This window comes from Dreissena polymorpha, chromosome 3, assembly GCF_020536995.1.
Source record: "Dreissena polymorpha isolate Duluth1 chromosome 3, UMN_Dpol_1.0, whole genome shotgun sequence".
Classification (NCBI taxonomy): domain Eukaryota; kingdom Metazoa; phylum Mollusca; class Bivalvia; order Myida; family Dreissenidae; genus Dreissena; species Dreissena polymorpha.
Window position 1 is genome coordinate 142,830,327 of NC_068357.1, and position 23,180 is coordinate 142,853,506.

At 38.4% G+C, this 23,180-nt stretch overlaps 1 protein-coding gene across 1 annotated transcript; it reads right to left on the reverse strand.

The window, feature by feature from the left end:
* Positions 1-1,102: 1,102 nt before the first annotated feature.
* On the reverse strand, positions 1,103-21,796 carry LOC127872656 (ATP-binding cassette sub-family G member 5-like). Its single transcript, XM_052415985.1, has 11 exons — positions 20,989-21,796; positions 20,235-20,461; positions 19,889-20,021; positions 12,872-13,023; positions 6,802-6,919; positions 6,217-6,430; positions 5,630-5,829; positions 4,246-4,384; positions 3,604-3,789; positions 3,157-3,290; positions 1,103-2,806 (listed from the first exon to the last, which is right to left on the reverse strand). The coding sequence occupies exons 1-11, from the start codon at positions 21,794-21,796 to the stop codon at positions 2,640-2,642; spliced, it is 2,478 nt and encodes an 825-aa protein (XP_052271945.1). The 3' UTR covers positions 1,103-2,639.
* Between the last annotated feature and the right edge of the window lie 1,384 nt (positions 21,797-23,180).

Here is a 23,180-nt window from a genome sequence, read left to right on the forward strand (position 1 = left end):
TAGGCATAAATGGGTTAAAGATTTAAAAACGGTTTCCGCTCAATATCTCTGTTTCTAGTGAAGTTCTATAATTGTTTACGTAGCAGGTTATTCGACGACCTAGACTGGGAGTCAAATTTGAGTCAGTCGGTTTACGGTGTCACTGTTTCTATAAAAAAAAAACATGAAAGCGCTAAAGGCACTGCGGTTGTTCGTTTTTGCATAAAATTAGACACAGTTACTTTTCATAATGGGATTGTTGATATTCAGTGAGTTTTTAAACGCCAACGCCCAGGTTATGTTTGCATCCTTTTGATGTTATAGAGACAACTTTTTCAAAACAAATGTTTTAGACTTGTTGAACGTATAGCAAATATGATAAAAATCGTATTTTAAGAACCAATTAATATAAAGTAAACAAAATAGAATCACCACTAAATGAAAGTGTCGGAATATCACAAAATCAGATAACTAGTATACTATGAACACACTTTCGCACGAGAACAAATAAAAAGGGAATATGCTCGAATAATTTGGATTGATATTTTGTGCTGAAATTTTGTTAATAAGAAGCTAATATTTATAAGTGGATTGGGGCTCGATCTGGAAACATTAAGGTCACTCTCACTGTTTTTAAACAATATTCATTAAAAACGGTTCTTACTCAACAACTTCAGTGTATTGTTATGAAAGTGCGTGTGTTTGTAGCTTTCATGCAGGCGATGCATGGGTCAGTTAAAACAATGGCAAGTGCACTGTGACTTTAAATGGAAACACTCCATCCGCTCAATAACGTTAGTTTGTTTAGAGGTATAACGCTAAAATTGTGTGTGTAGATAGCATTCATGCACAATTATCCATAATGGCACAATTATTCAAATTTTATGAATAACTGAAACGCTGGCAACGAGCTTTCGTGTCGTTGCCAAGTTTCTTGATCAATAATTCCAACTCTGATGAGCATATTGGGCTTCTTGTGACTAGCAAGAATCGTCTTGACTACATGTCCGTAAACAAAACAGTATAACAACAGAGAACGCATCAACATTTTAAGTTTATTGCAAAAATCAAGAAAAAATACAGAAAATTGTCAAGAAACAATAAAATATACAACTACGAGTACAATGAACCAACGCGATTTGTGCAAATATTGTCTATTTTATCAACTATGTTAGAAAGCATATCATATAAAGCTGTCATAGTATGTCTCGTTTCATTAAATCTGTGAAGAATACAATTTAATTGGAATATAGACGCATGTAAACACTGATATAAACAATATAAATAACTAGCAACGTAACCAGCATACAAAAAGATTACCGTAAGTGTCAGTTTGATTTTCTAGCACCTGTTAATCCATACATTTCAATTGAAAGTAATGCAAACACACATTTATCTCAAACACTCGCGCATAATAATAAAACTAAGTAATTGTCTAGTTCTTTGAGCAGAATATCAAGGATACCATACTTATGATTTATTACATGTGTACAATGTTTGCATTGAAATGTGCAATTACGATTCTGAACATGGTTATATAAATATAAATTGCATTCAGTGTGCATATGTGGCTCTAAACAACCGTCATTCCATTTTATTTGATCATCACTAGAAATTGATAAAATTATAATGCTATACAACTGCGAAACGATTTAATAATTTGGATGGTTTGTGTTGTTTTCGATATAGTTTTAACAAGCAAATTCGTTGAATTGATATCCCCCGCCAATATACTTCTGGACACAAAAAGTTGTCTAGACGGATTGACAACGCCAACGTGCATCGTCATCTTATCCATACATATACTCCTACCAAGTTTCAATAAAATCCGTCAAAGCACTTCCAAGATATGGCTCCGGACACACACAAAAAGCATTTTTTCAAGATACAAAGGGCCATAACTCTGTTATTATCTGATTGCGTATAATGCCATTTGTCGTGCATCATCCTCTTATCCATATATATACTCATACCAAGTTTCAATGAAATCCGCCAAAGCAATTCCAATATATGGCTCCGGACGGAAAGACGGAAGGACGGACGGACGGACAACTCCAAAACAATATCCCTCCGCCTATGGCGGGGGATAACAATACGCAGATTGGTTGAATAAAGAATAAAATGTATAAAGTTATGTAATAGCCCGGATGGTCAAGTGGATAAGGCGATAGCTTTAAAACCTTTAAGTCATAGATCAAAGCCCAGAGGGGAAAACTTTTTTCTTCGTAAATGTTATTCTTGTTTTACACTCGAGCTCCAATCCAAAAATATGTGGAGACGTACCTTTAAACTCGTATACTCGCTCATTATGATATGTGTATTTTCTTATTATTTTAAGTGGAATGACATTGATTTATTGCTTAAAATTAAATTCAGTAGTACAATATTTGCAAATAAATGGGTCAGCCTCGCCTTTATCACGTGACACACCAGTCTCACTAATTCCACGTGAAATCAGACATAAGTCTCGCTTAGAGCACTTACTTTACTTACATTACTAGAGTCATCTGTGTCGCTAATATAACTTGAAATCAGTCACCATCATATCACATGTCATCCATTTTACACAAATAACGTGTAGCATCTGTTTCGATAACACCACGTGACACATCAGTCTCGCTAAAATCACGCGTCATCAGTGCTGCTAATATCACGTGACATCAATGCAGGTTCTTGTTGCCCTTGACCTCGAAGCAGACGACCGCGAGGATCAGCGTTCCTATGACATACGCGACAAGAATTCCGAAATTTCTCGCCATGTACTCGGGACTCTCCGGATAATATTTGTCGATGAAGTCGTCACCATACTCCATGCAGGCAAGGGTAACTAAAACGGAGAAGCAAGTTACACTCGTCTTTTCAAATCTATAGGACTGTTTGTGTCATAAAAGTTTAAGATGTGCTATATACTTTGATTTAAAACACGAACAACTATTTTCTGGAATCGTTTTAATGTTGTCATAAATACGTTTACAGCTTTGAGCTGCTTTTTCAAACTAGTAAGTTTTACTACAAAAAATGTCACTTCTGGCGCTTTGAGGGAAACGAGACAAACCCACACGAAAAATTTGTGTCCGGTATATTGACACTACCGACAAAACTATATTGATATATATGTTGGTTCTTATTATCAGAATGGCGATTTTGCCATATAACCAACGTTTTTTTTCTGCTCACCATTGTTCGGACCCGGTCCAGGACACTCGAACTTGAGGCCGCTAAACTCGTTGGCTACAAAGATTTCGGCCGAGTACCTGTGGATGAGAGCCCAGCTGAGCAAGCGTAGGGGCTTCACAATCGTTTGAAGGTCCCTGTAAACAGAACGAGGTTAAGGCTTCTGGGATAGTCTGTTAAATCGGGCTATTCTATTGTGGGTTCGCGTTTGAACATTCATCCCGAAACCGGTTCGTAACTGAATATTTGCCGCGAATCATATGTAACATGATATACTAACATGGAACGTAACCGTCAAATTGGATGTCGGTCGTATTTCAATATTTAAATAATTCAATACACACAATTGCACCATGTTCTTTCATATTAAGGACTATTGCTTCCTTATAATTTTATTTAGCAAGCATCACCCTGACTATATACCCGCCCAGAAGTGACACAGTGACCTACTTTGTAAAACCGGAAGCGATGATCATGTGCGCGGCTTGAAAGAGGGTCGTGGCGCTCTGCGCCAGATTCTGGTTCATGAAGAGTCCCATCATGGCTATGGTGGTCATCTCACCCCAGTAGTGGAGGATGAATATCTGCACCGAGTACAGGCCGAAGTGGTCAGCGCCCGGGTTCATGCCCGTTACCCTGGCAACAAAATAAGCGCGTGACCTTTCTGACAGATGTCATAAATACATATAGGCAACTTAAGAAATAGTAAATACTGATCATAGTTTAGTGTTTTTTATACTAAGCAGGTCTCGCCTGATACAGATAGTGTTTCAAAGTTCGTGGTTTATTTTTTGGTGATGAAATTACTTTGAACGTACATATGTCCAGAATGTCTCATGAATATATGCAAATGAAGATGTAAAACGTTGTTAAATAGACAAAATAGCTTTTAATAACAATATCTCATAAAAATTAAACAATCTTTTAAAATGTCTAAAAGGGATGGCAATTAAATGCGTAAAACATGTACAGACGTTTAAAGAAATGTCAACAAGAAGTTCCTGTACATTTTTACACCAGATACGAAACATTATTTTTCATAATTGTTTAAAATGATGTTATGAAAATCATGGCATTCGAACGTGGACTGACCAGTAGACCAAAGAGGAGAAGATGGCGCTGGAGATTAGATGGAATGGCAGCACGTGTATGGAGTAGGCCAGCAGAAATGTCACTGTACCATAGAGGCCGTCTCGCCTCTCTCGGTAGTACTGGTCCCTTAAACACGGGACTAAAATGGAATGCGCGTACCGATTATATTGAAGTAGAGTTGAGCATTTTGATGTAAAGGTTGCTTTTAAGCATTAGTTGTTTAGGTCAATAGAATCTATTTTATTGCGTGGCTATGGCAAGTATGGATTGAACCATAATTATGAGGTATAAACTCGTTACTAAGACAGACAAATACCATAAAATCAAAATGATCTGCATGTTAATACATGTATATTGCTTATCATGATATCATTGAATGCTTAAGCTGAAAACCGGGCATTACTTTTTATAATTTTGAATGAGCGACGAAACCGCAAACTTCATTTCATTTAGAACCACGCCAGCAAGTTTTAATTTTAAAACATGTAATTGAACACCTCCGGAAAACGCGTGGTGGCAGGTTTATCGACAGATTGACAGACGGACAAACGTTCATTCTTCGTTATGCGGCTATAATGAATTCGATATTTCACAGAAAGAGCTGTCCCCATATAGAATTAATTGGATATCTGACAGAAATGAATGCCACAATCTTAAAATAAATGGAATATTTAACAGAAACGATTTTCGCAGTCTTGTAATACATTCGATATTTGTAAGAAACAACGGATTCATGTCGAAAAATAGTATGTATATTTGACTGAAACGACTGCCACAGTTTAGAAAGAAATTCAATATTAAAAAAAACGATTGCCGCTGTAAAATGCATTTTCCGCAGTCTTAAAATGAAATCGATATGTGTCCGATAGACGCATCTCTTGACAGAAACGGCATGCACAGTCTATAAATAAATTCAATATTTAAGAGAGACGATTGCCTCGATATTTGCAAGAAACTTATGTCAATTAGAAATAAATTCAAGATTTGACATCATCGACTTCCGCAGTCCAGAAATATCTTCGATAATTGAAAGAAGCGATTGCCGCAGTCTAAAAATAAATCTGGTTTGACAGAAACGACTGCTGCAGTAAAGAAAATAAATTAGATTTTTGGAAGAAACAAACACAATCTAAAAATAAACTTGATTTTTGACAGAAATGATTAACGCGGTCTAATTTTCAAATCGACATAAAGGAATACGATATTTGACAGAAAACACTACCATAGTTTAACATTAAATTGACAAAACAGACTGTCTTCAAATCATTTCGATTTTAGACAGAAACGTCTGCCACAGTATGAAAACATCAATTTTCGACAGAAACGACTACAGAAGTCTAAAAACGTTTCCGACCAATATCAAAGATTTTCTGACTCTACTCACATAGTGCCACGCTGTTGATAGTGCCTATTAATGAGGGGACAATAGAGGACTGGTATAAGAGGCCCATGCGGTCCTGAATGCTCTTCTGATTGTGCTTCAGGCGACCAAGGAAAATCAGGATGAATATGAAGAACAGTGGAAGTAGAAGCAGGCGAGCCAAGTAGTCCTTCCGATCACGGAACAGGTTACGGAACATCCGGCTGGAGACAGTGATAGGAACATACCGTTACAAGTGTTGTGCTAAACCAGAATTATGTTCAGTGTTAAGTAATACTGGCTTTTTGGTCATTTAATGTTCATGTAATTAAAACATTATTCAAAATGTGCCTTACGCGTACTCCTGAAGAATACGTGAAATATAACAATCGTATCAATTATCCGTTTAAGCTGAAATAAGGTTAAAGAAAGCATGAAACATGAAAATAACTTCAGAAAACATCATTCTTATTTACTTTAACTATAAATATTTAATAATTGTTATTCATATAATAATACACAATAAAGTAATAGTTCATAGCGTTTAAGTATAACACAACTAAAAAATTAAATGACAAAAAACGTTACATGACTATCAGTCGTATACTCACTGTAGAATGGTCCGAACTACCCGGAAGTAGCTTGGCCCTGGATCCCTTGCGTCACTTTCTATGCACGTGGGCCCCTCCTTCAAGTCCGCATGTATGTCTTTGATCGTTTGCAAGTGGGTTGGAGAGCTTTTAAAGGCGCTCACGAGACTTGCCAATCGCTCGAGACTCTCGCGCTCCTTCTCGAGATCTCGCCGGTCTATACTGGCCACGTCCACTGCCAGTGAAGTTACGGGTAATAGGTATCCAAATGACAGTTTCAAATGATATATTATATATAAACATGTAAAAATCAGCATACCATATGTATATAATGATTTATTTGCCAACCGGTTTCAACATATTCGGTGCAAATAATACACAATTGATTATAATGCATAATGTATTATCAGTATTTAAAAACTGCTTAATCACGCCGTAGTTGTGTGTACCCATGACGTTTATATGCGTTGGTATTGATTTTATTATTTGAATTCAATTATAATATATACACAGTACATAAACAGTGGGTAATCCACTATTTCCGTGTTTTTTGTATGCATTCATAATGTATTTATAAAGGACACACGTATACTACCATGCACCTACCATATCTGTCTAGCGGGTTGGTGTATCTGTCACAGGGGAAGCCAAGGGCGGTGAAGTAGGGTACAATCTCCCGGGCACACCCGAAGTACACAATCTCCCCCTTGGACATTATCCCTACCTGAGAATGGAACATCAACATTGTAGTGGAAGTCCGCAAAACATGGTAGATCATCTAAAAATAATTCAGACACCACCAATTGTTCCAACAGGATTGCTTCAAATGTAACATTTTAATTTAAATACACGATCCAAACGCGGGAAATGTTATCAGTTAGTATAGGTTTGGATTGGTATAATTTCTAGTTGTAAAGGCTTAGTTTCATGTAAACTCGCAGCCTGGAATCCAGGCGTCACTTAAATCGGTAATATGAGCCACACAAAAAGTGGGATAAATCAACACAAACCTATAATAAATATGTCCCTTTTACGCAAATTAAAACAAATTACGTTATTTGGTGTGCTTGCTGAATATAAAATTAATTTAATTTACGTTTCAAACACATCAACTGTTGCAAAAGATGTCTACATCTAAGCAATGGAAAACGCCGATATATTTCGAATTTGAAAAATTAAAAATACATGTATGTCAATTTATTAAACCAACATATTTAATCCAACGAAAATATCTGCAATAACTTACTCCGTACGATGTGTTAACACCATGTGCCAATAAACTTTTAGTTACTAAATCACTATCATAAGTATGCGTCCTAATTTAAATAACACAGTTATACACTACAAACTTTCAGCTGCCAGCATAATATCAGACCATCAGACACTCGAATAAAAAAAATAGTGCTGCGTAACATTTTGCCATTCCTTTGCAATAATCGTACATTCACACTTCCTGCTTTCGGTTTGAAAACGGTTTTATCAAGTTTTAGTTTTGAATATTTCTCCTCGAGCGTCAGGTCAATACACACTTTGATCCCCCCTTAAATTCTTGCAAAAAAGTATTTTAACTGATCCTAGTAGGGTAGTAGATGCCTTTAAACATCTTACAAAATACTGAAATCGGACCTACGGAAAGTTTTTTCCAGATGTACGCCAAAACCTATTTATGTTCATTACTATGTAACTGTCCACCCAAATGTTATTATTTTGGTGTCTATACATTGGTTTCTGGCGGGTAAAGAACATTGAGCTCATCAGAGATAATGTAAGTTTATTATGTTACAAAGTCAAAAACTTTTTGCTCTAACTTATGATTGATGGCCATTGTCGAAATTTCAACGCCAGATGTGGTCTGGTAAAATAGATGTTTGTGGATACAAAATGCTCTGATTGTTTAGGTTTTAACTTTATTTTACGAACTACTTTACGAAATTTTCGTTCATTTTGAGCGTTAAAGAGACTTTAAACGCCATAGCTTTGGAGACTATAAACAATTTAATTACATTGTTGATATCAGTTGAATAATCATGAAATCAAATCTATGACATTCAGCTGTAGTTTCCACAGCATTTGTCTAAAAGCGTGAAATTGTCGGTGTCGTCATCCTCCTCTTCAGAATCGACCTCTTGCGAATTGTTTGGATTGTCACAGTTTTCAGGTTGGCAAGTCAAAAGTAGTGAAGGGGAGTCTATAGCGTTTTCAGCTGCATCGAGAGGACTTACCCCCAACAGAACAGTTAAAAAGATGATTTTCAATTGTACTTCATGCGCAGCATTGTTTTGGTTCACGATTGGAATTAATTGGTCGTTGCCCTGTTTCCATCCCCATTCATTCGATTTCATAATATTTACCATCCCCATCGATGCCAGTATTTGATAGTATACGCGTTGGCTATGGAATGCTATTGCAATTGAACTTGCCAGCACACAAATCCACCATCAAGCATTTGATACTTGTTTTGAAGTAGGAATGAACTAGCACATGAAGTTATTGTAAAAACTTCTTTTAGTTAATTAAAAAAGAAAAACTTGTTCCGATGTCAGAAATCCTTGAAGTTGAATAACAGCCTAAGTAAACATGAACGAAGAGCAACTCATGGCACTCTTCGTCTCCTAGAAGTTCTTTCAAAAGGTTCATAGTATACACTCTGTGGTCCTTCGATTGTTTGTTTACATCATATCTTAAGTAAATGGTCTTATTGTCCTTTTCGGAGTAATCAAACAGCAAAATGAGCAAATCAATATCCTCGCCAAGCAACGGTGTGGGGACAAATAGGGGATCGTTCCACTGGCTCTTTTACAATAACAAAGTATGCATCCCATTGGTGGCAGAACGACACAATATATCACTTTTAGTGAGTGCTGCGCTGAACAGAGCAATCGTGCCTGCATTGTTTTTGTCACACAAAAACTCCTTCTTATTGCATGACAATTCTGTTTCTTTGTTGAAACTCACAATAGTGTTCACTTTTTTTCGTGTGTTGTCTTTGATTTAAGAACCGTCTTCGTAGTCATCGAACACCACTGTCGATGTCCGAAATGCATTTCAGTGGAATCTGCATCAGACTCTATTTCGTAATATGAGTTGCCTTTTTCCATGGTAAACTGTGGAGCAAAGAGACATCATTAAGCACTTAACAATCTGTTTCAGTAACACATTTCATCATGTCTTCAGCATAATCTCGTATTGCATGAGCGATCTGATGATTGTCATCATTACGAAGTATTTTCTTGGCTTTATACAGGGCAGGGAGATGCGGGCTCAGTCTTCAAGGGAAAGATCTCCAGATTTTGACACCACCAGGAAACGCTGGAACAGGAAAGAACACGCTGGAACACGGTCAGAAGCGATATTAACAGAGGAGCTATTTCTAAGAGTCTTGGCTCTGTATTTTCTATTGAATTTATAAGCCAATGCTTATTTTTTTATACGATATCTCTTATTATCTTGTTCCCAACCGCCACCAATGCATGAATAGTCACATCTTACACAGCCACTTCCCATTGATGTTTCTCAATGTTTCTCAGAGTATTATAAACTGTGAAGGGTGGGCAGGTGTGAAATCTTTGTCTGCATTTCTCGAGATCAGAAGCCTCTATTTTGTTGCGCACCTCAATTGAGTCTTTGTGCTGTGCACATCGTACTGTTACACTGGGATGTTAAAGGTGATAATAGGATCCAAGGGGTTGGCATTTCCTTGGCCATCCTATTACCGGTAGTTACACCACTTGTCCTCTTCAGATATGTTTGCTCAATGAAATGATCTATACTTAGTCCAGCCCAGCCCAGCACAGATTGCTCCTACGAACAACGTGAAAACCATTAATGAACATTCAATACACGTATGGTTCCGTTTCTTCTAGGTTTGTCATTTTCTGCAGATAGTTTGTAATTGAAGTGCCCAACTAAAGCAAGGACGGGTAGACAATCGGACACTGCCTGCAAATGCATCTGCAAACACCCAGTACGATCCGCCTCGATCAACATCGTTGCCATGCTAACCATAAGCTGATAAATCAGCCATAATTGGCTTGTCTTTGAGGTTTGGGCAATTTCATATTTCTATTTCTCTGCAGCCGTCTCGAGTTTGATCAAAATCTCAGAACACGTACCATCTGCTTGCGTCGCCTCCCCCATAATAAGAGAAGAGTACAACTACTCGGCATGATCAAGCAGTATCTGAATCTCGGGATCTTCCTGGTTCATTTCGACTATAAGATGGCTGTGTTGTAAACAAAAAGATGGCCTAACAAAGCCCCACGGTCAGCTTTTCCTGTCATAATGTTCGCAATTGCATTTTTCCCATAGACAGTCTCAAGTATGTTTTTGAGACCGGCTCCTTCGTTGAGGGATCCTATGCCCCCGGCAAGTTCATGCGTGTATGAAAACACCCCCAACATCAGACCGATGTTTTTCAGGCAACCACTATGTGGCACATCAATGGTGATTTCGGCATCCTTCCAATACAGTGATATGTTAAATGTGGTAATGGTAGGAAGGTTCATGGCAAGGTTGCAAACAAAGTCTAAAGTTTACAGGATGCACGATTTGCCCCCAGGGTATATATTTATCAGATCTGTATTATTTCCTGCCAATGCTGATGTTGCCTGCTTCAAGCTGAAGGAGAACTCCCACAAAATATCGATCCTCTAGTCATAATCCAACTGAGGAGCTGCGCCATGAGCGCATGATACGCCCGTCGTTCGCCAATGAAGTAGTAAGGTAATAAATAACCCTTTGAATCATTTTTTTACTTCAGTTTATTTGTATTTGAATACATGGTTTATTTTATAAGTACATGAGCATGGAGCGCCGTCTCCTTGACATTCATACCATATCTTTTTTTGAGTATATGTATGCATTTCTTTAGAGGATATGGAGTTGAAGTAAACCTGTTATAGATATTTTGACCAATAATAAAAGAGAAATGTAGATGGGTAAGTGGTAGTGTACAATCGGAATAGAAAAAAGCTCACCTTGTTCAATTTTTGACGAACAAAGTCCCATAACTCTGGAACGACAATTCAGAATTCCGTCAAAAACGAAAGGGGATCAGGGTTTATCAATATTAAGATTGTGTTGAAATTTGAAAAAAATCCATCGAAGGATATTTGAGCTACAGTAGGACATTCAATGAAATCACGAAATTTTGACGAACAAAGTCCCATAACTCTGGAACGACAATTCAGAATTCCGTCAAAAACGAAAGGGGATCAATTTGAAAAAAATCCATCGAAGGATATTTGAGCTACAGTAGGACATTCAATGAAATCACGAAATTTTGACGAACAAAGTCCCATAACTCTGGAACGACAATTCAGAATTCCGTCAAAAACGAAAGGGGATCAATTTGAAAAAAATCCATCGAAGGATATTTGAGCTACAGTAGGACATTCAATGAAATCACGAAATTTTGACGAACAAAGTCCCATAACTCTGGAACGACAATTCAGAATTCCGTCAAAAACGAAAGGGGATCAGGGTTTATCAATATTAAGATTGTGTTGAAATTTGAAAAAAATCCATCGAAGGATATTTGAGCTACAGTAGGACATTCAATGAAATCACGAAATTTTGACGAACAAAGTCCCATAACTCTGGAACGACAATTCAGAATTCCGTCAAAAACGAAAGGGGATCAGGGTTTATCAATATTAAGATTGTGTTGAAATTTGAAAAAAATCCATCGAAGGATATTTGAGCTACAGTAGGACATTCAATGAAATCACGAAATTTTGACGAACAAAGTCCCATAACTCTGGAACGACAATTCAGAATTCCGTCAAAAACGAAAGGGGATCAGGGTTTATCAATATTAAGATTGTGTAAAAATTTGAAGAAAATCTGTCAAAGGATATTTGACGTAGCGTACGACATTAACAGACGGACGGACGGACAGACGGACGGACGGACGGACAGACGCGGGGTATACCATAATACGTCCCGTCATAGACGGGCGTATAAAAACTATGGTTATTTACCTAACACGCATTACGCTTGAGTAAAACGTTATGGAATTGTGGTCCTAAGTATTGTGTCGGTAGTCCTTTTGACGCTGTGTTGCATTTCTCTGTAAAATAATGAATTACACTATGTCTGATGATCATAATGGGTTCTTTACCCCCAAATAAATCGATATACAAAAAAATATAATCAAATTTGAATGGATAAGTCACATAGTTATGCTCATTAACATGTTTTGGCGGCCATCGTGAAAAAAACTAACATTTTGTGGAGGTCCAATTTTGGTCAACTTTTGATGTTACACAGGCTCTTATACCCTACCAAGATTGCGATGTTATTAAACTCTGTTTTGTATAGACATACGTGGGACAGATTTGTTTCTTTTTTTTTCCTCTATAATGCATAATTTTCAGCTGTAAGTATGTTCTTTTTAAAGTTCAACACATTCAAGAAGAATTAGGATAATTCCATCAAGAAAGCGCCGCCATTAATAAACCGCTGTTCGAATGTTTATATAGCATGACAGGAGACGACGACCGACCCATTAAATAATAATTACAATGTATTCTTCCCAATTATAGCAGATATTGTTTAATCAATAACAAATCAATGAATTAAGAGAAAAGAGCTCTTTTTTTGAGGTCATTGAATGCATAAAAGATTGACATCACAAAACAAATATAAAATAAAAAAGTAACTTAGTGGGACCAACCTTGTCCAGCAGAGTGAAGATGTCGGAGCTTGGCTGGTGGATTGTCAGCAGGACGATTTTCCCGCGTCTAGCGAGATCTCGTAGGTTCGAGACCAAGTTACGCGCCGTGTAGCTGTCTAGACCGGATGTGGGCTCATCCAAAAATATCATGTCTGAAGAAGCACACAATACTTCCGGTATTGGTTAGTTAAGCGCAGTAATAGATCCAGATTTGATTGGCAGAATTAAGCCGTCACAGTGAAGTTCATTTGAGTACAGAAGAAGAAATTTGTCTACACAATTTTACTGGCCACTGACGTTGTTACTTAAGAACTTGTTGGCTAGCTTAATCTTATTATGTGTCTTTATAGATTTCTAACTACCGGTGATAAATATGTATTTTGAACCGCCGTTCATTTGCAGTATTGTCATAAAAATTAACGTAAAAATGTATCAAACGTATATCTATCGGATTTCTTATTTATTAATCATGATCTGTCTTAAGACAGCACACCTGACTATTCTTCTGCTTTGATAGAATAATGTACGTCTTCCGTCAGTCACCTAAATAATGGCACCAAAGAGATATTTGGAGTTGAATATATGTAAAAGTTATATTAGGATACAGTAGATGTTAACTAAAAAAAAACAATGTTAATATGAATGTGTCTATGCCAAAAAATTCGATTTTCAGTGTTTTACCAGATACCGGTACTATAGGTAAAATTAATAAACTGTGCAAGCAAGGGTGCATGTGAGCTAGAAAAACAAAAATAGCAACACTATTCCTCCTTTCAGACACACCTTATTGAACAGACACCATTTTTTTTTATTTTACAGAAAGCTGCGTTTACTCAACCGGATCCCGATGTATTCCCAACCAATGTCTGCATTAACGATAGGTACAAACAAACTCCGCTCAAGTAATAACAGGGTGCATGATCAACGGGGTTCACATGGGTTTCCACACGGGCTGGACAGAATTAAACACACCCTTGATAACTTTATTTTTGCAAATATCTCAAGTCATTGAACTACATTTTAAAAAATCTGAAGTAAATAAATGACAGTTTCTCTTGCAGTTTTAGCCGACATCTTAAGATTTAAGAATAAATCCTTGAATACGTCTGAAATAGATGTCAAACTTTCACGTTGTGTGAAGCATAATCGTGTACATGAATGATGTACACATTGAATTTTTGGCCAATAACACGGACTTCTTCAAGAAAGTATTCCACATTACCATAAGCAGCATAAAAACTGTATTTTATGCACTAGTTGAAATTCTTAAGAAAAAATGTTTTTAAAAGTTATTTGAAAAAAACACCAATTGCCGGTGTGTTTACATCCATGAACGTTTAAATGTGAATGTGACGTGATCCTGCACCCTAATTAAGAGAACACTGTTTTTTTCTATTTTAAGTAACAGTGATCTTGATCTCACTGGCCCAAATGCAACCCCAACATGTGCCTGCATGTAAGCAATCAAAGCACAAATTAAAGAAACATATCTCCATCCAAGCTAACGTAGTTGAGCGGAACTCGTGGTCTATTTTGAGTAACATTTACTTGACACATCCGGCTCAAAATCAAGCTCTCCCTAGATCAGCGTTTAAGTTTTCTATACACAAATTCAGCATATAGAGAATAACAGGTTACGAATAAAAAGATCAGGCAGTTATACCTGTCTTTCTGTTTATCATACCTCTACGTCCCCGATTTTAAAGAAATAATGAAAAAATCGCTAAAAAGCTGCAGTTTTAGCGGGAAAGAAAATGACTTTTGTCGTTTGACGTGTTAATAATGACGTCATGCGCACGCGCGCTTAATATTTGTAAAAAAAATGTATTTTGCTGTTTGTATTGCATTTTGTGTTTAAAATATATTACATCTTGGTATCAAATTGTGTGTTTTGTTGAATCTGATTCGATTCTGCTAAAAATGATTTCTTTATAGTTGATTCCGAGTTATATGACCATCCTCCACACATGACTTACTCCGCCATAGACGGTCCTAAGCCCGTTTGCAAAAGGAGGAAGGTTGGGCTAGCAACACCACCCCGGAAAAAGTACCCCGCTACAGAAACCGAAGCAACAGTAAATATAAACCAGCGCTCGATTCAGGAAATGCCTCTGCAGAGAGACCTATGACACAGATTGGTGAAAGCCTTAGGGAAGCCAGCCTGCTGACACATCTTCTTTTGATGAAGGCAACAAAAAAGTAGGAACTTGGAATGTAAGAACTGTGTATGAAAGAGGGAAAGCAGATCAAGTAGCAAATGAGATAAAGCGCTACAACATCCAAGTACTAGGAATATGTGAAAGTAGATTGAATGGATCCGGCCTGACCACATTAGCAACTAGAAAGAAGATCCTCTACTCGGGACACGCCGAAGAGACCCATGACCACACAGAAGCAGTTGCCATCATGATGTCCCCTGCAGCAGCTAACGCACTCATGGAGTGGCAGCCAGTTTTCTCCAGAATCATGACAGCAAGATTCAACTCTAAAGGGAGGAAGGTGACCATCATCCAGTGCTATGCCCCCACTAACTATGCAGATGAAGAAACAAAGGAAACATTCTACGACGCACTGCAAACAGTAGTCGACGAACTACCTAAGAGAGACATCAAGCTACTGATGGGAGACATGAACGCCAAGATAGGGAAAGACAGCACAGGTAATGAATTCATCATGGGTACCCAGGCCCTCGGAGATATGAACGAAAATTGCTAACTGGTCACAGACTTTTGTGCCTTCAATGACCTGGTCATTGGCGGAAGCACGTTCCAACACAAAGACATCCACAAAGTAACCTGGATATCACCAGATGGCAAAACAAGAAACCACATCACCATCTCAAGAAAGTGGAGATACAGCCTGCAGGACACAGTATCCAAAAGAGGAGCCGACGTAGCTTCAGACAACCAACTCGTGATGGCAGTCATCAAGATCAAGCTACGGGCCTTCAGAGACAGAGCAGATAGACGTCAGGCTAGATTCGACATCCAAAGACTAAAAAAAACAGACTTCAAGGATAGATTCTCAGTTTCTCTTAAAAAACAGATTTGATGCCTTAGGTATGGTGACAGAAGAAATGCCACTGGACGAACATTGGAGCTGCCTGATGGACACATGGAAAGACTCGTGCCAAGAAGTCCTGGGAAAAAGAGCCAACACTTTTAAAGAATGGCTCTCCGGAAACACATGGAATCTGATACAGAACAGGCGAGACATCAAACAGAAAATCAACAACACCAAGAATGCAGATGAAAAAAAGTGCCCCAAGAAGAATATACTAGCATGAACAAAGAAATAATAAAAAAGTGCAAGGACAGACAAGAGAGTCTTCTATGACACCCTGGCAATAGAAGCAGAACAGACAGCTGAAAAGAGAGACCTCAGCACTCTGTACAAGATCACCAGAACTCTCTCTCTGCCAAGAAGTCCAACCAAAACATACCAGTCAAAGACAGCGAGGGACATACTATCACCAAGGAGGAAAACCAGAGGCATCGATGGGCCAAACATTTCAAGAACCTTTTAAACTGACCTCAACCATCAGAGAGACCGGATATCCCTCCTGCAGACACTCCACTCAGAGCCAACACCAACCCTCTTACAGAAGCTGAGATCCAGAAGGCCCTTAAGGCGCTGAAAAAAAAAACAAAGCACCTGGACCAGATAGAATTCCACCAGAAGCACTAAAGACAGACTCTTCCACCACAGAAACCATGCTGCTGTCTCTACTGCAGAAAATCTGGGCAGAAGGAAAAGTCCCAGCAGATTGGAAAAAAGGACACCTGGTGAAACTTCCAAAGAAAGGAGACCTCGGACTCTGTAAAAACTGGCGATGCATCATGTTGCCAAGCAAGGTATTAACCCGCATCATATTGGAGCGACTTAAAGATGCAGTCGACAAAAGACGCAGACCAGAACAAGCTGGCTTCAGAAAAGACAAGTCGTGCACCGACCAGATTGCCACGCTCAGAGTCATAATTGAACAGTCCCTGGAGTGGCAGTCAACGCTGTACCTAAACTTGGTTAACTTCCGCCAAGCGTTCGACAAAGTTCACAGAGAGACCATTTGGAGACTCCTCCATCACAATGGAATCCCGAAAACATTTGCCAACCTGATTCATCAACTGTACGAGGGCGCCACATGCCAGGTGATCCGAAATTGCAAACTGACAGAGGGCTTTGAGGTCACTACAGGAGTCCGCCAAGGGTGCATGCTGTCACCGATGATCTTCCTGCTTGTGGTGGATTGGGTCATGCGGGAGACAACCCAAACAGGAAAGACCGGAATCCAGTGGACCCTGACACAGACCTTGGAGGACCTCGACTTTGCAGATGACTTTAACGTGATGTCCCAATTCTTCCAACGCATGCAGCAGAAAACAGACAACCTTGCCAGAGATGAGCAAAAACCGGACTGCAAATTAACCTCGAAAAGACAGAGACCATGGCTGTGAACAAGAAACAGCAGAAGCCTATTACACTAGAAGACAAATAGCTCAAGGAGGTGGACTCCTTCACCTACCTTGGCAGCGTTGTGTCAGCAACAGGCGGTTCTGATAATGGCATCAAGGCTAGACTTGGAAAAGCCAGATATACCTTCAACACTCTAAGGTCAGTCTGGAAAGCAGCATCCCTCTCTATCCACACTTAACTCCTGATATTAACAGCAACGTCAAGTCTGTCCTCCTCTACGGCTCTGAGACCTGGAGAGTCACCAACACTCTGACCATTAAGATCCAAGTCTTCGTGAGCAGGTGCCTCCGAAACATCCTAAAGGTCAGATGGACAAACAAAGTCAAGAACACCGACACATGGAAACAGGCAAACCAGGATCCCATCGGACAACAGACTGCAAGGCGGAAATGGAGGTGGATTGGTCACACCTTGCGAAAAACCTCCAGAAGACATCACCCGGCAGGCCTTACAATGGAATCCCCAGGGCAAAAGACGAGTCGGACGCCCTAAGACCACATGGAGGCGATCATGTAAGGAAGAAATGAAGAACTGTAAAATGTCATTGGGAGAGCTAAAGAAAGCAGCCCAAAACAGAGTACGTTGGAGGACTGTTGCCGAGGCCCTATGTTGCACAAGGAGCTCAAGGGAATAAGTCAAGTCCACACATGACTGATATAAGAACTTCCTGTTGACCATGACATAAAAAGATATCTCAGGCAACGTTACATCAGGCAGATATCAATGCGGTGGTATGATCAAATATCTTGACCCTGACTTCAGTTACTTAAAACAAACTCTGTATACTTTTTAGCAACAGTGACTATGACATTGACCCCAAATAGCCTCAAATGCAACCCCATGCTTCGTCTACATATCAGTTAGAAATAGTTTTTCCACGCAAAACCCGAACAGATGCGTAAAATGTTATTTACATCCAAATGCTCAGCTCGACCTCAATATATTCGGTACGCAAACGTTAACCAGAATTGTGTCAGCACAACAAGAGACATTTTTCGAGTTATTTGCAGTTCAGAGTTATTAAAATTGTCAATGACTCATGCGATTACCCGGAACACACGTGTGAAGTTTCAATTTAATAACAGTATTTGAAACACTAACGTGGAGATTTTGCATGTTTAAACAATTAATTTTCAGCGTTCAAAAAAGCGTAATTCTGCTTAATTGCAGGTACAACTTAATCGATGACTTTAAACAATGACTCCAACACCATGTGTGAATTTTCTAATACATGTACCTGTAATACAAGATGTGCTATGGAGATGTTGCATGTTTACCTCAGCAAGAGAAATATGCAGACGCCGACGCCGACTTACGGGGGATGATGATTCAATCGAAACGTGATACAGCGAATAGTTACCGGTAATGAGGCTACGGATTGTTTGTAAAATCACATCTTTCGCATTGTGTACACACCGGTCTTACTGTGACCTGTGTACTAACGTGAAAGGAATTGGGGTAGCACTTCTTTTACGAGTGAAAAGTGAAAGCGAAAGTAGGTCAGGTAATCGTGCTTCTAATAATCGCTATCAGTGTAAATTGCGATTCAAAATCACATTTAAACATTATTTAATAACATTTATTTGAACAACATTCCGTTTTAAACACACAATAAAAACGATTTTACTTTCATTATTAACATTTTCATTCCTACGCAAAAACTACTTTGGTGGAAGCATAATTCCCCAAACCAGGGGAATGTGATGCGTCTTAGTATAGAGGTGGCAATAACGTAGTGACGTCACCATCTATGTATAGAATGCATCTTTCGTGGCATCGTAGTATACATTTTGAAACAGCTTGTACCTCATGCCATAATATATGTATACTAAGAAGTATTGGACAATCTTTAACACAGTTAATAACTGTGAATATATATAACATACATATAATGTATTTTAATTAAACTCTTATTTATTTTCTTAATCAATTTTAATCTACAAAACATGTCAGAACAAATATATAGATAATACAGGAGTGTATTGTGTTCTACTCTTCAATTGTTTGTCTAAACCACAATGGATGCAATTAATGTTCATGTTTACCTCTCCGTAGACAATTAGCGATTCGTGTTAAATGAATGCCAGCTTTGGATAATGGTCTTCTTGTAGGTTGTGAATATTCAAGATTGCAAACATATTCGTAATATCGCGACCGATTTTAATCGAACTCTGAACAAAAGGGACCGAACATAACATTTTTCAAATATTTTCTGCGTTTTCTTCAATTCTTTTTTTGAGTTGAAAATGTACGGAAATCGGACGGTAACGACAACCTTATTCGAAGTATCCCATCATTTCGTTGTATTACAATTCGTTGTATTGCGTTTCGACTGAAGCTCAGACTATTTGGTGAATAAACTTGCTAATAAAAAATAATAACAACAACAAAAGCAACATCAACAACAATAATAATAACAACAACAACAAGACCAGCAACAACAATAATACAGAACGTGTGTAAAGTGTAAACCGTTAAAAGTACACAATATGTTAATAACAATGTGGTTCGTCAAGCTGTTTAACTACTGATAGAATACTGTACCTGGGTCTTTGAGGAGCTGTATCGCTATGGTAACGCGGCGCTGCTCGCCCCCGGATATACCCCTGATGATGCTGCCGCCGACCCGGGAGTCCGCCACGTTCTTCAGCCCCATCTCCATGATCACTTGGTTCACCTTTGGCATTGGTAAGGGGTTAAAGTCACGTGATTGGGCAGTCAACATCAAGGGAGGATTGATTTACGAAAACATTCGTTTTATTTCTTATTCATGTTTTGTTACTGATATTATGGATGTCTGTTACTTGATGGTTGATTATAGTATACAATTATATATATTAACATACCTATGTTATTTTAAAGAGAAAATAACGAATAATGACAATCATACTTGCTTGTCAATAGCATGATTGGGGCAGTGCAGTTTCATTCTCGCAGTGTACGTGAGAGTCTCGCGCACGGTGAGGTTTGGTAGCAGACGATCTGCTTGCATGACGTAGGTGGCATGGTTCTGGATTATCGCGCGCGTGCACTTCGTAGCATTGTAAAGGATGCTTCCGTTTACCTTGCCCGAGGAGCGGCACGCGATAACGTCGAGTAGTGACGTCTTTCCTGAACCTGATGAGGTTGAATAGAATTACCCGGTAATATAAGATTGAAAAAGAATGTTCGAGTTATCGTTGTGTACTTATCGGTCACATTGATTTGGAATTTTGATGTAAAACCCGAATGGTTTAATGATTATCCACGAGGACAAACATCTGTATATTGACCACAACAATCCAAAAATACGAACATTAGCTATTTCGATTCTTAAATGAAACTATACTGCTCTTATAGACGGGACTTCTTTTAACATTACTTATTGTGTTGTTCACAAATAATATCTTTCTTCAATCATATAAAAAAATGTATCATATTAGAGTACATTATAATATATCTGAACAGTAACAAAATAACCGCCACCACAGCATGAGCAACTCTACCACCATCATCGACATAATAAGGTTAAACAACATCATCTGTAGCAGTCCGATACAACAACCTCTATCTTCCACCACCAACAATACAAACTACCAACAACAAACATCAGCACTAAAAATACAAACTGTAACAAAACAAAATGCACTTCTCCGATCCCATACCTGAGTTTCCCAGGATTGCCGTGATCTCCCCGGGTTTGATACGCAGCGAGACATCGTTGAGCACCACCTTATCGTGCACGCGCCGGAAGCACGCACCCTTCCACCAGGGGCCCACCCACTCCGCCACAACGTAGCGAACGTTTAGAAAATCCAGGTGCTTTTCCCTGCGCGCGCTACCGAATGCTTCGTCTGCAGTACTCGAATAACCGCCATTACTGTGGGAAACTTTGGTAGATGCGGTACCGTGAGGATAGATGTGTTCTTTCGTCGCCAACGCAACGTCGCTCGAAATTCCCCCATTGTTGTTGGAAACTTCGGTAGAGTCAGTACCGTTATAATTGACGTTAGCTTTCGTCGCCAACGCAACGTCGCTCGAAATTCCGCCATCGCCGATGGAAACTTCGATAGATGCATAACCGTTATGATTGCCGTTAGCTTTCGTCGCCAACGCAACGTCGCTTGAAATTCCGCCATCGCTGATGGAAACTTTGGTAGATGCATAACCGTTATGATTGACGTTAGCTTTCGTCGCCAACGCAACGTCGCTCAAAATTCCGCCATTGCTTTTGGAAACTTTGTTAGATGCAGTACCGTTATGATTGACGTTAGCTTTCTTCGTCGACACAACGCCGCTAGAGAATCTGCCATTGCTGTAGGAAACTTTGTTAGATGCAGTACCGTTATGATTGACGTTAGCTTTCTCCGTCGACACAACGCCGCTAGAGAATCTGCCCTTGCTGTAGGAAACTTTGGTAGATGCGTACTGTCCTAATTTATTTTTTTTCGCGAATTTTGTGGTAATATTCATTTTGAATACTTCATTGTTTAATCAACGTAATATATTTTGTTTATTGTTAGTCATTTTAAAGCTTATTATTTTAACTAAACATCAACTTTAATGTCTTTAATATTAGCCGTTTAATTGTCACAAAACTACCTGAGTATATTCGCTGAGTCTGTATTTTAAAATTGACCTTGGATGTATGTTAAGATAGAGTCAAACGTACAGGTGTACCCACAACTGCAAGCGTACAATGCTTATTGTGCATAATTGGAGGATTAATAACACCTTTAGGTCGATGTTTGAGATACTCAATGTAATTTTATTGCACACACTGCTCGTATACAAAGATACAAAGATAAATGCTTTGAAGATGCATGAATAAGGTTTTGACGACAATTATGATGTTGATGATTCGGCCATTTTTATGATTAAAGGGGCCTTTTCAGGTTTTGGTAAATTGACAAAATTAAAAAAAGTTGTTTCAGATTCGCAAATTTTCGTTTAAGTTATGATATTTGTGAAGAAATAGTAATACTGAACATTAACCATGCTCTAAAATATCCATTATATGCATCTTTTGACGATTTGAAAATCTGAAAATTATAAAGCGTTACAACGCGAAACGATTGAATAATTTGGAAAGTTCTGTTGTTGTCGGTATATTTTGTGAAATAACGAGGATTGCATATGTAAGGTAAAAAATACATCCCTGGCAGCATGAGCACAGATGGCCGAGTGGTCTAAGCAGAAGACTGTTTACTCCAGGACTCCAGAGGTCAGTGGTTTGAGCCCAGTTGAGGTTTACCTTTTTTCATTTTCTAAATTGTATTCTTGTTTTTTTAACAGGAGCTTTTTAGATCCAATGTTTACATTTATCATATAAAGCATTTACTGACAAACTTCAAAACATGCCAAAATCTGTGAAAAGGCCCCTTTAAGGTTATGATAACAAAGAGAGGGAAGAGAAAAGGATGACAATTGAGACTGAACTTAACATTTAACATATGAACATGACGTCAGACGCGCTAAAACGAACAGACACCGTGTGGTGCCATGAATGCAAATTGAATTAGTAAACGTTAATTATTTATGAATTTGCCTTTGAAAAAAAATATGCAAATTGGATGGCGTTCTCAGAGCCAATTCTATCTTAAATTGCCATTATTTAGAACTTAAACTCGGACTATCCTAAGATGTGGTGTGTTTTTTTGTAAATGTTGTGTACAATTTTAATCGCGTTAAAAATAAACTTTGATTAAACTCACAGATGCTAAGAATCAAATGTATACATATATATTAAATAATACGATGGCTTTTATAGTATCGAGTGTTTTGTCCCCTACCGGTGAAACCGGAAGGGACTTATGATTTGCGCTCTTTGTATCCGTAAGTCTGTCACACTTTTCTG

What these genes read in the sequence shown, in the direction of transcription:
- LOC127872656 (XM_052415985.1), bottom strand. Translation starts at nt 21,796, where the DNA reads ATGAATATTACCACAAAATTCGCGAAAAAAAATAAATTAGGACAGTAC. An exon ending in TCTTCACTCTGCTGGACAAG is followed by an intron (nt 6,920 to 12,871) that starts GTTGGTCCCACT and finishes TTCCATTCTCAG; the next exon opens with GTAGGGATAATGTCCAAGGG. An exon ending in ATCGCTTCCGGTTTTACAAA is followed by an intron (nt 3,291 to 3,603) that starts GTAGGTCACTGT and finishes TTCTGTTTACAG; the next exon opens with GGACCTTCAAACGATTGTGA.